At 44.3% G+C, this 13,629-nt stretch overlaps 1 protein-coding gene across 3 annotated transcripts in view; it reads right to left on the reverse strand.

Annotated features, from left to right (window-relative positions):
• The window catches only part of LOC135542595 (rho GTPase-activating protein 6-like), an 88,697-nt gene that overhangs the window by 38,996 nt on the left and 36,072 nt on the right, over positions 1-13,629 (reverse strand). Inside the window, exon 1 of one of the 3 annotated variants that reach the window (XM_064969692.1) lies at positions 6,266-6,681. The exons of the other annotated variants lie outside the window; for them this stretch is intronic. Within the exon in view, the coding sequence (XP_064825764.1) occupies positions 6,266-6,307 (42 nt within the window). The 5' untranslated portion in view covers positions 6,308-6,681. Of the gene's footprint in view, positions 1-6,265; positions 6,682-13,629 lie in introns of those variants that run through there. 3 annotated transcript variants of the gene reach the window in all.

Below are 13,629 nucleotides of genomic sequence, written 5' to 3' on the forward strand. Positions count from 1 at the left end.
ATACAAAACATTACATTTACATTTACATTTAAGTCATTTAGCAGACGCTCTTATCCAGAGCGACTTACAAATTGGATGGAATAAGTGACAAACAACTTTTTCTTCCTAAAGGAACTTTGCTCGCCCAGTCCATTGAGAGAGAGACGCTCAGTCTAACCACACAAGGCTGTCAGACACAAGATAAATGTCCACATGCTGGAGATAAGAGATAAGAGAGACTGAAGGCAGAGGAGACAGCCCTCAAGCCCCACATCACTTCTGACGGATGGTTGTTCGGTCTCCCGCTCATCCCGTTGGTGTTTCCTCTGTGCCATGCACCTCTGACCCTGCCTGTTGGAATCCTCTGATGGAGAGAGGAGCTATCAGCTCACAGTCACAAGACACGACCAGCAAACATGCCAGGAGAGGGGGGGAGACAAGCACGTTCTGCTTTTTTTCAGCCACATACAATGTTTACCGCAACCAGTTAAAAGTGAAGGGTGCAGTATTTCAACTGTAATGAGGAGGAATGTCATCCTGATGTAAGAGCTTTGATGTGGTAAATATAACATATTGAGTGGAATTTCAGTGTAGTTGAAAATTCACTAATCAGTGATGCTTAACCTCGTTCGGCCTCCGTGTATGATGATGAGGTCACACACTGGGCTGTGTGTGTGTGTGTGTGTGTGTGTGTGTGTGTGTGTGTGTGTGTGTGTGTGTGTGTGTGTGTGTGTGTGTGTGTGTGTGTGTGTGTGTGTGTGTGTGTGTGTGTGTGTGTGTGTGTGTGTGTGTGTGTGTGTGTGTGTGTGTGTGTGTGTGTGCGTGCCTGTGTGTGTGCTGGTGTGTGCGTGCCTGTGTGTGTGCTGGTGTTGTATGCGTAGACACACTTGTCGGCCTGACATTCCTCACCTCAGCATGGAAACAATCTACTCTTAAAGGGAAAATCCGTTCAAAAACTATATATATATTTTTTTTCATTAGTCCACTGTTGATACAGTCCCGAAATGTTTTGCATGTCAGCTGTCACATTTTCACGATACTGGACTTCCAAGAAGCAAAGTGTCACCAGCCACATCAGCATGAGCTAAGAGGTCACACACTAGGCTTGAATTAACTATGGCCACCCATACACAGACCTGTGAACGCCACAACACACACACACACACATTCACTCACATGAGCACTCAAGCATAGACACCCGTTTACACATAAAATCAGCACAAGCCCTCTTAGGCCTGTAACCTTCTGTGAATAAGTAGTCTGCAGAATTCTCCTTATATGGTAGAATATGTGCTCTTCATCATCTAGATTGGCAGTGCTTCTGTTTCCAGGAATAGAAATTGAACGTAGAACCATTACACTCACTTTACAGTCTAAAATAAAGTGCTATGTTCGTTCGCTCTTGTAACTATAACTCTTCGGAGCATTCAAGTGTCCATGGGAAATCAAGTGGGAATGTCCTTTCTATCCATTCAATTGCAAGTGTCTTGGGCGCTGCAGGAAATTGGCTCCATGTAAGCAAAGAATATGAATTTGTCAAGGAGTTCCAGGTTTTTGATCAGGGAAAAATATATAAAAAGCTTTTTATATCTACATCATCAAAAGGAATTTACAGGGAAGCAGGGAATCTTGCAGAGTTAATTTGGACACTATTCCCATCGGAAGCATATCCCACTATTTTCCCATACATCGTCTAAGTTTTTGAGTGTAGCTGCATAAGCTTTTTCTTTGAATGTTCCTCTCCCCTGGCTGGTTGAGTTAGCCTAGCCACACTCCCCCGATCCTGAACATTTCCTTGACTGCAGTTCAGTGAGCTCCATGACCTTTGACCTAACACAGAGAGACATATCAGAAAAGTGAATCAGATGACAGAGATGTGCTGACCCCTGTCTCACCTTTAGACCTTTTGACCTCTGTAACACCACAGGATTTTCCAGTCCCAGGCTAAATGGGCACTGGAACAAAATAACTGCATCCGATTTTAACGTCCAACATTTGAGCCCCATTGGGCTGTTACGGCAGTTTTAATCCTACAATAAATACTACTCAAATCAATAAATAAATAAAATAAGAAATCAGTCTGACCTCTTAAAATGTTTTTTGAAAATGATATTAAACAGTACAGCTTATTCCTTTTATTTATATGTGAGGTTCTGGTCAGATTACAGAACCGTAAGTAGAGATCCAACACACTGAATCTGTTTCATCACAGTCCAATACAACGTGTTATACTGTATCATTAGTTTGACCATATTGGCTGAAATCACTGCAATTGCCAGTAACAGAAAAAAAGTAAAGCCTTGATAGAAATAGATATGTTAGAACTAGAACAGCTCTAACTCAATCAGAATCAATAGAAATCTACTCAAACACTGTTGGAACTGTGCAACATCCTGGAGGCCATAGGATCCTGGCCATGTTCTGTTATAATCCCCACCCAGCACAGCCAGAAGAGGACTGGCCATCCGACATAGCCTGGTTCCTCTCTAGGTTTCTTCCTAGGTTTTGGCCTTTCTAGGGAGTTTTTCCTCACCACTGTGCTTCTACACTTGCATTGCTTGCTGTTTGGGGTTTTAGGCTGGGTTTCTGTACAGCACTTTGAGATATCAGCTGATGTACGAAGGGCTATAAAAATACATTTGATTTGATTTGATTTAATCATGGAGTCAGGTGCCTTGAAACAGCCGTCTTTGTGCGGCCGATCACCTGAGTCCTATTTGCAGAGGGAGTGGTTGTGGTTGGGCCAAAGCAAACAGCCTTCAGGAAACAACAAGGACAAGGTGAGCGGAAAACAGGTACGGGGGTCAGACCAGACCCCTTTACGAAACATCTACTTAGTACTAGAACAATGAGAGGAATTTGGAGCCTGTCTGGGCAGGTACTTGGCCCTCAGACTGACGAGGCTCTCTGAGTGTCTCCGGGATAGGGGAAAGGGTGGATGCAGGTTCCTTTTGGCCAGTGTTGCCTCGGTTAGGGGGAGAGGCAGGAGGGCGAGAGAGAGCGTGTGGACAGGGGGACAGAGACAGTGGCCCAGCCACTGTGATACAGAAGTCTTTTGAAGGTCAGCTGACAACACCAGCACGTATGTAATCAGTCATTCAATTAATCAACAATTAAACAATCCGATCTGTAGTCAACGTGTCTGACTTTCTGTCTGCTTCCTCTCTCTGAGTCAGTCACATGCACACAGTAGACAATAGGTCTGTTGCTACATCACACAATGTACCAAATCTGTACCCATTTCCTGCAGTCATATGATCAAAGCACCCTCTAGTGGCCTCATGGGTGGAATGTTATTCATATTTTTCAAAATGAATAACCATTTCAAAAAAGGTTTATGTTTCTATGTCAAACAATGTTGTTATATTTCAGTCTTCTGTGATGTCTATAACATATAATATTGGGATGCAAACTCAAAATTGAATAAATTTCAACTCTATACCTGACATGGTACAGGGGTCTTGTTTTTTTAAGCCCATAACCATGTGTGTGAGGTGTATACTTTTGGTATAAAGTAGATCTGTTTAATAAGACTACCAAGAAACACTCTGTGTGACCCTGAGTTCCCCACTGCAGTAAAAGGTTAAAGGACACAATGGAGAGCCAGGGGAGAGTAAAGATGCAGCTTTCGTACAACAGTGATACAAGCCGGAGTAGCAGGATCCAGCCTCAGCAGAGTGAGTGGCAGTTGAGGTTGACGTCACTTCCTCTAACCATGCCACAAGCACGTGCCATCCTGTGTAATGCCCTGACACTAAAACCAGCCACCAGATGACATCAACACATCACCATTTTAGTCAAGGAGGAAGCAGGCAGCAGATGTTTGGCCAAATGAGGAAGAGAGAATTCATCATGGATCCTCAAAATCCACCAAGACAAAAGCATTGGAAGAAAGAATCCAAACACATTAGATAACAACCATGTAATAACACCCATCTGGGAATGGTCCGGAACAAAGGGGAGACCAACCTCGGTGAAAACCAATCCAGTGGCATCTGATCATTTTTTACATTTGTGTCATTTAGCAGATGCTCTTAGGGTAAAGAGCAAATTAGGGTAAAGTGCCTTGCTCAAGGACCTATCGGCAGGGTAGCCTAGTGGTTCGAGCCGGAAGGTTGCAAGTTCAAACGCCCAAGCTGACAAGGTACAAACCTGTCGTTCTGCCCCTGAACAGGCAGTAAACCCACTGTTCCTAGGCCATCATTGAAAATAAGAATTTGTTCTTAACTGACTTATCTAGTTAAATAAAGGTAAAATAAAAATAAAGAGCCAAGTAGAGCAGAGCCACATGGCCGCTTACCAGACAGATTCAAAGTTTATGCTTCGGCAACCGGCATGGTGCTGCTCTCTCTCTCCTCTTCAAATACTCAATATCTCCAATCGGTATGACACTAGAATCTGGAATATTTATACACAGTGGACAAAATGACAAAATTTCAGAATATGGAATTTGTTTATTGGAAGGCTGATGGGGAAAGCTTATGCAGACCTAATCCTCCTTTCCACGCTTTGTCTCCAACTTTGGGATCCTTCGGCAGTGATATTACCCGGCAGTGATATGCCAGAGAGTTCACTACTAACAGCCAACCATAAACCACTCCTACACACTCGAGGCAGCAGCACTTAGGTTGCTGTGTCTTAGGCTAGGTGGAGTCTGCTTAAATAGTTACAATGAAAACCAAGGCACTCTGCAATATGATATGTGCAATGTGTTGCTTACAGTCCACATGACATTCATAACTCTAGAGACTGTGGAAGTTGAACAACCAGTTCATTTCGGGAGAGAGATGCAAACATGTTGTTTATCTAAGTAAACTGTGTGTGAGTGATACCACAACTTAAGAGTCTACACACTTGCATGGGCTTTTCATACACGCTACATTTCATACCCCTCAAGAAGAAATGTCAGTTGGGAGACCACAGTGTTGGCCAGTGAAGCCAAAGAAATCTGTATTGTTTTTCAATCTTTGGTTGCGCTTTTATGAGTCTTCACCTCAAAAACATAGCTCATAAAGGGAAGTCAACCCACTGAACAGCCTCAGTGGGCAGTAGATTCATTTCCAAGGGGAAAGACAGCAACACGCAATGCTGATCTAACCACCCATGAGGATTTACAAGCAGAAGAGTTCTTTGTCACTTCACGATTTGGTTAAGACTCCACTACGTAAACAAAAGACACCACTCACAATTGCTAAAGAGGCTATAGCTGCATTAGTTCAGGTATTATCTGCGATCACCGACAGCATGGATTTGATTTGTCCTTATCTACCACCTCTGTGGTGCCTGATGGAGTCAACTGCATCAAAACACAATTGTGGCAACATGGGGTCATTGGGACACAGAGCTCCTATAATGTTTTATGTAACCCCCATATCTTTTAAATACCCGAAACGTGTAAATTAACATGTTTCTGAAGGGTTATCTAATCACGTGTTACTTTGGAATGAGCCCTTAATGCATGCTGGGATTAAGCAAACATGCAACACATTCTGACAGGTGTAAGGCGTGTGTGTGTTTCTCTCTATGCTCTACTCTGCCTCTCTGACCCTTGCATCATTAGACCACCTCTCTCTCTCTCTCTCTCTCTCTCTCTCTAATAAGAAGCGATATAGAATGTGAAGTTAGCACAAGAGGGAAGACTGTGGGCTGATGGTAGGAAACGACAACATGTTCAGTTCATGAAATACTGGAGACACTGCGGTTTCAAAAGCACAGGGCATTAAAGGCTACACAAAACCTGTTGCTTTCTATGCTCAGAGCGCTATGTGAAGCCTGAGTGCACTCACTGCACTGGAACCCTGAGCTGACAGTGAGGAAAAGAAGACGTATGGTTTTGCTTGTTCTGTTCTTTCTTCATCTCTGTGGTAACATCCACTCAGCCAGCCACATAACTCTCCAGAGTCATGAGGCAGCCTACCACTGACCTTAGCTGCCTCTGGCTCTCTCCTCTCCTGTTTTGACATCGGGGAAGGACACTGGATGGCCTATTATGTGTGAAACTAACAGATTTGAGTTGGCATGGTTCGATGGTAATTTGAATAGCAGCGGAAATGAGGTGAGGCTAAAACACTACTGCCTGGAGGAAGAAGTAAAACAAGTGTGCATATAGCACATAGCCTGGATTCATGTCGATGCTGCACAATGTGTCAGTCATTTCTTTTCAGGAAACAATGTCCTCCCATCTCTGTCCTCTAACATAAACAAATACAGGAGGAAGCCTATGTCTCAGCTACCATACTTCTTAACCACAGTCTGTATAGAGATAAGCATCACGCAGAATACTTACAAGGTAAGAATTGTGCCTCTCCAAGAATACGGAGTCGCCCATGATTCAGAACAAGTGTCCACATATAAAGTAGCCTATCCAAAAGTGAACGAGGAAAGAAAATAAATGTTCATCGAATCCCTCCAAAAGTAACGGAACGAGCGTTATCCTTATATCCTCACCACTCGCTGTATCATCAGTTTCGATTGAACAAAAAAGCTACACAAAAAAAAAACAATTGTAACAGGTTTACGCTGAATAGTCAAATCCCCGAATAAGACAACACTTGTACGGTTGGAGGTTATGCATGCCACGGAGGACAGCAGTGTCAGTGCGCAACAGCTCCCGCTCCATGCTGGCTACTCGGCTCTGTAGTGGACCTACTGCTGAAGTTTGCGATGCTGCGCCGCGGTTCTGAACAGAGAGGAAACTAGTAGGGGAGAGGGGCTAAAGGCGGGGCACCTCAAGGGAGCACTCGGAGAGCGAGTGGAGAAAGTGAAAGGGATGAACGGCCAGTGCAACAACAACATAAAGATATACCGTGCATTTTTTGTGTGCAGTGATACAATGCATTTCCTGCAATTCTACACATTTTTCCATGGGGTAGTGAGACACTTTTGCCATTTCAAAGCTCATTTCTTGCAGTTCTATATATTTTTCCAGTACTTATGCCATGTTCATGATATCTGTGTGAGAATGACTGGAGGTCAGGGCCCCTGTAACCTAATGTAGTGGTTGTAAAAGAAACGCCTGAGTGGGTCCCCACATTCGGTTTTCAGGGGAAAACATATAGCTAGGTTGAAGATACCTTGTCCCTGAAAACCAATTGTATATTCAGTTGAGGATGGGGCCCTGAGCAGATGCCCTGCATGTCAGGTAAGGTAAACTGGTGATGATTAGGCCTATTATATAGAAGGTCTATATAGCTGGCTAGACTACTTTACCTAGCAATACAAAAAATGTAAAAAGCTATCTGACATGGGCTAATTGAGTGACTGACATAACAAGTGGACAACTGCTGATGCACTACTTTTCTAACTCTCGTCAGTACGTTGAGACCCCGACTGAGTTCCCCTAAAACATTTACAAAACGCACACATAGGCGATTGAAAAGGTGCCTTTTCCAGTGCACCCGGGGTCCATTTCATCTAACCCTCTATCAGTGGAACAAACTGTTATAGGCTGTTTACTCAGTCACCCTCCCGTTGTACAATTAGGCTGTATTATGCATGGTTGTCACAGCGGTGTGTAGTTGGATTAAAACATAAACAGTTCACCCCATTGCTTCTACAGAAACTTACAAATATGCAGGGAAATGAATATGTTGTGATGTCACCACTACGCAAAACCCCTTCTGTGCATTGTTTGCGGTGGGGGGGGGGCTATAGATGAGACCCTCAGACTCCAAAGTTATGCACGATGGCTATGTGTCACACTACTGTTAAAAGGATATTAAAGAGAACTAGTGGCTAAAAATAAAATAAATAAATGAAAAAGTCCATTTGGGCTTTAGGGGGACATTGCTGAGTTTGTGCAATGCTTTGTGTGAGACCAGACTTGAGCAATACTGGCCAAGGTTTGCCTGCAATTTCTACGAACACAAACATGAAATAAAGCGGTTTTGTCAGGTCACAGTGCACAGGGACTAATACTGGCCTCCTGTGAGGGGTTTACAATACATTTTCCAGACTCCTATTCACTTGAGTTAATGCAAACCATTTCCCTTGCTCTCTATTGGCAAGTTGGCTAAGGGTTTATTGGGAAACTTTCTTCACTGTCCGTCTCTCATGTACTCATGTACTCATGAGCTCTTATAGAGGACATTAATACTGTACCAGCACGGGGGCATGGTTAAACCTCAGGGGACTCGGTTGAAAATGACATGCAGCACATGATTAGGGTATGTAGGCTATACGCACATTCATACACACACACACACACACACACACACACACACACACACACACACACACACACACACACACACAACAGGCTGAATACTGGTGTAATCAGAACGAGACATGTAAACATCTGAAGAATGTGTGAGGCACAGCAAAGTGAAATCTGCTGACTAAAAGGAAAGGAGGGTGTTTGCATTACACTACAGTACAGCTATATCAAAGTGCATGATCACGATCAACTGACGTCATCATTGTTACAATCTGAGTATGGAACCTGGGAAACGTGTTAGTTTGGCCAACCCTGCTCAACTGAAATAAACATAGAAAGATAATTAAAAATTAATAGGTCATAGTACTATAGATGTATTCTTTCCAACTCATTGAGTTCACTCCACTGGGTAAGCATGAGTTCATATCTGAAGGAGCCACTTTGTGATCCCCTGGATAAATCCTTTGTCTCCTTAAAGGGTAGTTTGATAGTCCCGGTGTGACTGTAGCTGACACGCTGACATAGCGGCCTGTGCTGAAGAGGAGGGAGAAGGAGGAGAAGGAGGAAGGAACGTGGCAGAAAATCCCAAAACTCCAGATGTGTTGCATCACACAACATGGAGCGGTTTGTCCCAACCGAGCAGCGCTCTCGGTGTTCAAACCCTGGCAGTGGGAGAGTTTAACTCAAGAAGGAAAGCTGATCAAAAAGAAAAGGTTAGCAGCAGTGGTTTATTAAGTGAAACAGAAGACATGCTTAAGCTCCCACACCTCTCTATTGAGAAAAGGTTGCCAGTTCAGATTCCAAACTGGCCACTGCTATGTTATGTTGAGCAATCCACTTCATTCTGTTTCCACACAGCTGTGTGAGTTAGTGAGTAGGATGAGAATGCCCGACACTATACATTCCATCTTCATCTTGTTGTAGAACAAATGCCTCATTAACGTGTCTGGCAAATGTCAACCTAACCAAGAGTCCATACTGAAGCCTACAAACATATAACATGCATATTATCCTGAGCTCTTCTTGCAATATACTCACAGCTCGTCAAAGTGTAGGCCTAATCCAACAAGTGAGAAATAATTCAAAAGTGCAGGTCCCTCCCAGCTTCCTCCCTCACAATGTAAAAATTTGAAAGTGTAAGGCTCATATTCAATCTGACCTGAGTCATCTTCAGCACATCTTGAGCCTTGGGATTTTCTCTGTAACCTTTAACCTGCTTCTTGTGCTAATGTTCAGCAGCAGGGACATTTTTTGTTATTGTATTTAGCACTGTGCTTAATTTTTCCACTGTTGATTCTGGCATAGAATGATCCTATTGATGGTCGACATATTTCATAGTCAAGTCATTAATATTTGTGGCAATGAGAGGAGAAAGGTTCAGAGGGGAATAACAAAAAGACTAACAGTTGGACAGAATGTGGAATGTTACTACTCCCCAACACATGAAACATAAACACGCATTTCTAATAATATTACTAATTTCTTCTTCACATGCTCCATTATGCGTCACACCTCTGTTATTGCTGGTTGTGTGTACATTGGTTGTATAGACAATTGCTTTTTGTGACTCAACTATAGTACAACGTATAGTGTATTGTCACACCCTGATCTGTTTCACCTGTCTTCATGGTTGTCTCCACCCCCTCCACGTGCCGCCCATCTTCACAATTATCCCCTATGTATTTATACCTGTGTTCTCTGTTTGTCTGTTGCCAGTTCGTTTTGTTCATTCAGACCTACCAGCATTTCCCCCTTGCTCCTGTCCTGTCTATAGTGCCTGTTTCTGACCTTTCTGCCTGACCTGACCCTGAGCCTGCCTGCCGTCCTGTACCTTTGCCCCACTACTCTGGATTACAGACCTCTGCCTGACCTGACCCTGAGCCTGCCTGCCGTCCTGTACCTTTTCCCCACTACTCTGGATTACAGACCTCTGCCTGACCTGACCCTGAGCCTGCCTGCCGTCCTGTACCTTTTCCCCACTACTCTGGATGGCAGACCTCTGCCTGACCTGACCCTGAGCCTGCCTGTTGCCCTGTACCTTTTCCCCACTACTCTGGATTACAGACCTCTGCCTGACCTGACCCTGAGCCTGCCTGTTGCCCTGTACCTTTTCCCCACTACTCTGGATTACAGACCTCTGCCTGACCTGACCCTGAGCCTGCCTGCCGTCCTGTACCTTTGCCCCACTACTCTGGATTACAGACCTCTGCCTGACCTGACCCTGAGCCTGTCTGCCGTCCTGTACCTTTTCCCCACTACTCTGGATGACAGTCCTCTGCCTGACCTGACCCTGAGCCTGTCTGCCGTCCTGTACCTTTTCCCCACTACTCTGGATGACAGACCTCTGCCTGACCTGACCCTGAGCCTGCCTGTTGCCCTGTACCTTTTCCCCACTACTCTGGATTACAGACCTCTGCCTGACCTGACCCTGAGCCTGCCTGCCGTCCTGTACCTCTGCCTGCCCGTGTTCGATTTAATAAACTTTTGTTACTTCGATATTGTCTGCACCTGGGTCTTACCTTCAAACCTGATTGTATATATAACCCTGACATATTCTACTGTCTGCCATGTGTCTGTTTTTATAACTGGTATTTGGATTGTTTATTCCTATGCCTGATTCCGTGTGAAGTGATTTACTACCTCAGTTATTTCTCCCAGACTATGCATCTGGAAAATTACAAAAGAATGAAATGCACTCATCTGAGGCCATCCTAATACTTTCTGTCATCATAAACTCAGAGCGTGGAGCAAAATGCAAATGTTTACATCGCTCAGTTACTACGTGCCCGCTTTCTCCAGTCAAGTGACTACATGTCTCTGCACTGAAATCACTGAATCGTATGGAAAATCTCCCATAAAAGGATTTACGACAATCTAATAAATGACAAAATATCCCATAAGTGGTCAAGACCTGTCTAATAAACATTCACAGCAATAGATGTTGTGACATCAAACTCGACATTAAATACTTGCACAAGTTCTGTTGTTGCCCTTTCTGTGATCGTTTGGTGGATTCGTTTTGTTTATGTGACTCTCTTTCCTCATCTGGATATCTCCCATGATACAAGAAAAGAGCTAGTGAAACACTGCAATAGAAAAATAATAACATTTAACCCTGGACAAATTTACAGCACTTGTTTGCCCAGGTTTTTCTTTCATTTGAGTTCACGCTGTCCTCTGTGAAAACACCATCTTATGAGATAATCACGAGAAGGGATCTGGGGAACACAAACGAGAGCGAAGAACAGAAGTGGGGAGGGGGAACGCTGAAGGTTGGGTACACACATAAATGACTTTACTGCGGGAGCGACACAAAGCGACCTGGAGTGATGACCTCAAAGCTGGGGAATGCAGTTTCGACCCTTTTCCAGAGAGGAAAATAGAAGAAAAAAACAGCCGCTTATTAACCACTGTGTCTCTCGCTGACATCTTCAAGGACCTCGGATAACGCCACTGTACGAACATGAGTTCTTGCAGAGGAAGGGGGTTAGGGTTAAGACACCCTTCTACGCATCCACCCTATCCCAAACACACAACACCCCCTGGGCTGGATTCAATCACCAGGCTTCAATCAGCAGGCAACAGGGACCACTTGCCCTGAATCCATTTCTCTCCTGAGGGTGAAAGGGACTTCTATACATATTGTTTACTCCAGTTGTCCCATCCAAGAGCTATTCAAGAGCTATGCTAAAGCTCAAATGGGCAGAATTTATTTTCAAAAACTCGAAGTTAAAAGTAAAGTAGGAAGGAAGTAAAACACTAATCAAATCCAAGTGTTTCAGAAGACAAAAGGCTATGGCAGTGAGATGGAATCCAGATTTGCGTGCTTTTTTTGGGTCAGTGTGTCCTAGTTACACCCTCTTGCCTGAATATCTGGCTGCTGACGGCTGGCTATACTTTATCACATGCCTCCCAGTGATGTCGTCATGAAGTAAGGCTTCTCTGGCAAAACTGCACAGCTTGTACTCTCCAGCACAGTGGTATGGTAAAAATTAGGATTAAGTTGGCCTGTGACGAATTGGGAGTGACGTTTACCAGGCTAGACGCATAACACTGTGCTCTATTTCTCCCCTTAAGTTTTACATGTAGACAGGGCCACTCACATGAACTATTCCCTGTTTAGCTCACTTAAAATATGGCGTAATCTACTCCCCGTTTAGCTCACTTAAAATATGGCGTAATCTACTCCCCGTTTAGCTCACAACACAGTGTAAGAAATGTCTCTGTTGTGGCTTGGCTTTGTGAGGCTTTTAAAACCATGGCAAATTAGGTAGTTGGAATGGCATTCGTGTGAGCTGTTAAGGACCTCAAAGGTAGCTTGAGAGGACTTTCAGCTTCTGCGTCGTGTCCCCAATGTCTCAATGTCAGACTGTCCTTAGGGGGAACAATAGTCCAAAAGAAACCAATGCGGACACAGAGGAACAGAGGAACTGAAGGCAGGCGTAAACCAGACCTAGACAGGGAAATATGATGTGCGGCTCACGCTGCTTTTACACAGCGACAGAGACAGACATCCTCCACCTACGCACCTACGTGTTTTCCACTGACCACCGTTGATTACTGTTGCCATGGCGTCGGGGCCTGCTAGATGTAAGAGACAGCGCAATGCTACGAATGTCCATACAATGTCAGTGTCACGCGTCACATTGTTTGTCACATGAAACATACACTAAATCTGATAGAGGACTGACTGAGGGTTACTTGACTAAAGAGAGCAACGGGCATCTGGTACGGACAGTTTCACAGAGATGGTATTTACTTGAAAATGATTTGGTAGAATTACACAAACTACAATTATCAAACGCTTTAGACTACATCCCTACCTCCATCCATCCCCTTCTCTCCCTTTCCCTGAACCCTTATATCTGAGTCCTACTGTTGGCACCAATACCTTCCTGTGATGCTGTGTCTCTGTCTAAGAAGAGGGAGATGCTTGAGGGCTCCTTGATGAATTACTCTTCAATAAAGCCAATGTCTACTGTAATCAGAGATGGCAGGTCCAGAGAAAACACAGACTCACTACCGGTTAATGTCTCTCAAGTGACTCCTCTTCTGCACAGCTAAATATCCCTTAATTGTCCTCCCTCAAAAGGAGGGTTGTCTAAATGGGCACACAGCAAGAAGAGGAGTGGCTACTTTAAATGAGGTGATTATTTTGCCCTGCGCTGTTGTGGATGTAGTACATGGTCTGCTCTGTCCTGTCATTGTGTGATCATGGGTGTTCTGGTCCATTAGGAAATTGCAGCTTGAGCATAGCGTTTGGTCTTATGAATTGGTCTCACAAACAGAAATAAAGCCAGAGTGAGACAACCGGCATCCACACACACGCACACACACACACACACACACACACACAAGCAAATACAGATGCATGTACGTGGTCATGGACATGCACTGAATGCTCTCACCCATCCCCAGCCCTCTCCTTGTCTCTCCCCTCTCTCCGCTGGCCTTGACAGGGTCACCAGGCCTCTGAAGCCTGACCTAGCCCAAAC

The sequence above is a fragment of the Oncorhynchus masou genome, chromosome 6 (genome assembly GCF_036934945.1).
Source record: "Oncorhynchus masou masou isolate Uvic2021 chromosome 6, UVic_Omas_1.1, whole genome shotgun sequence".
Classification (NCBI taxonomy): domain Eukaryota; kingdom Metazoa; phylum Chordata; class Actinopteri; order Salmoniformes; family Salmonidae; genus Oncorhynchus; species Oncorhynchus masou.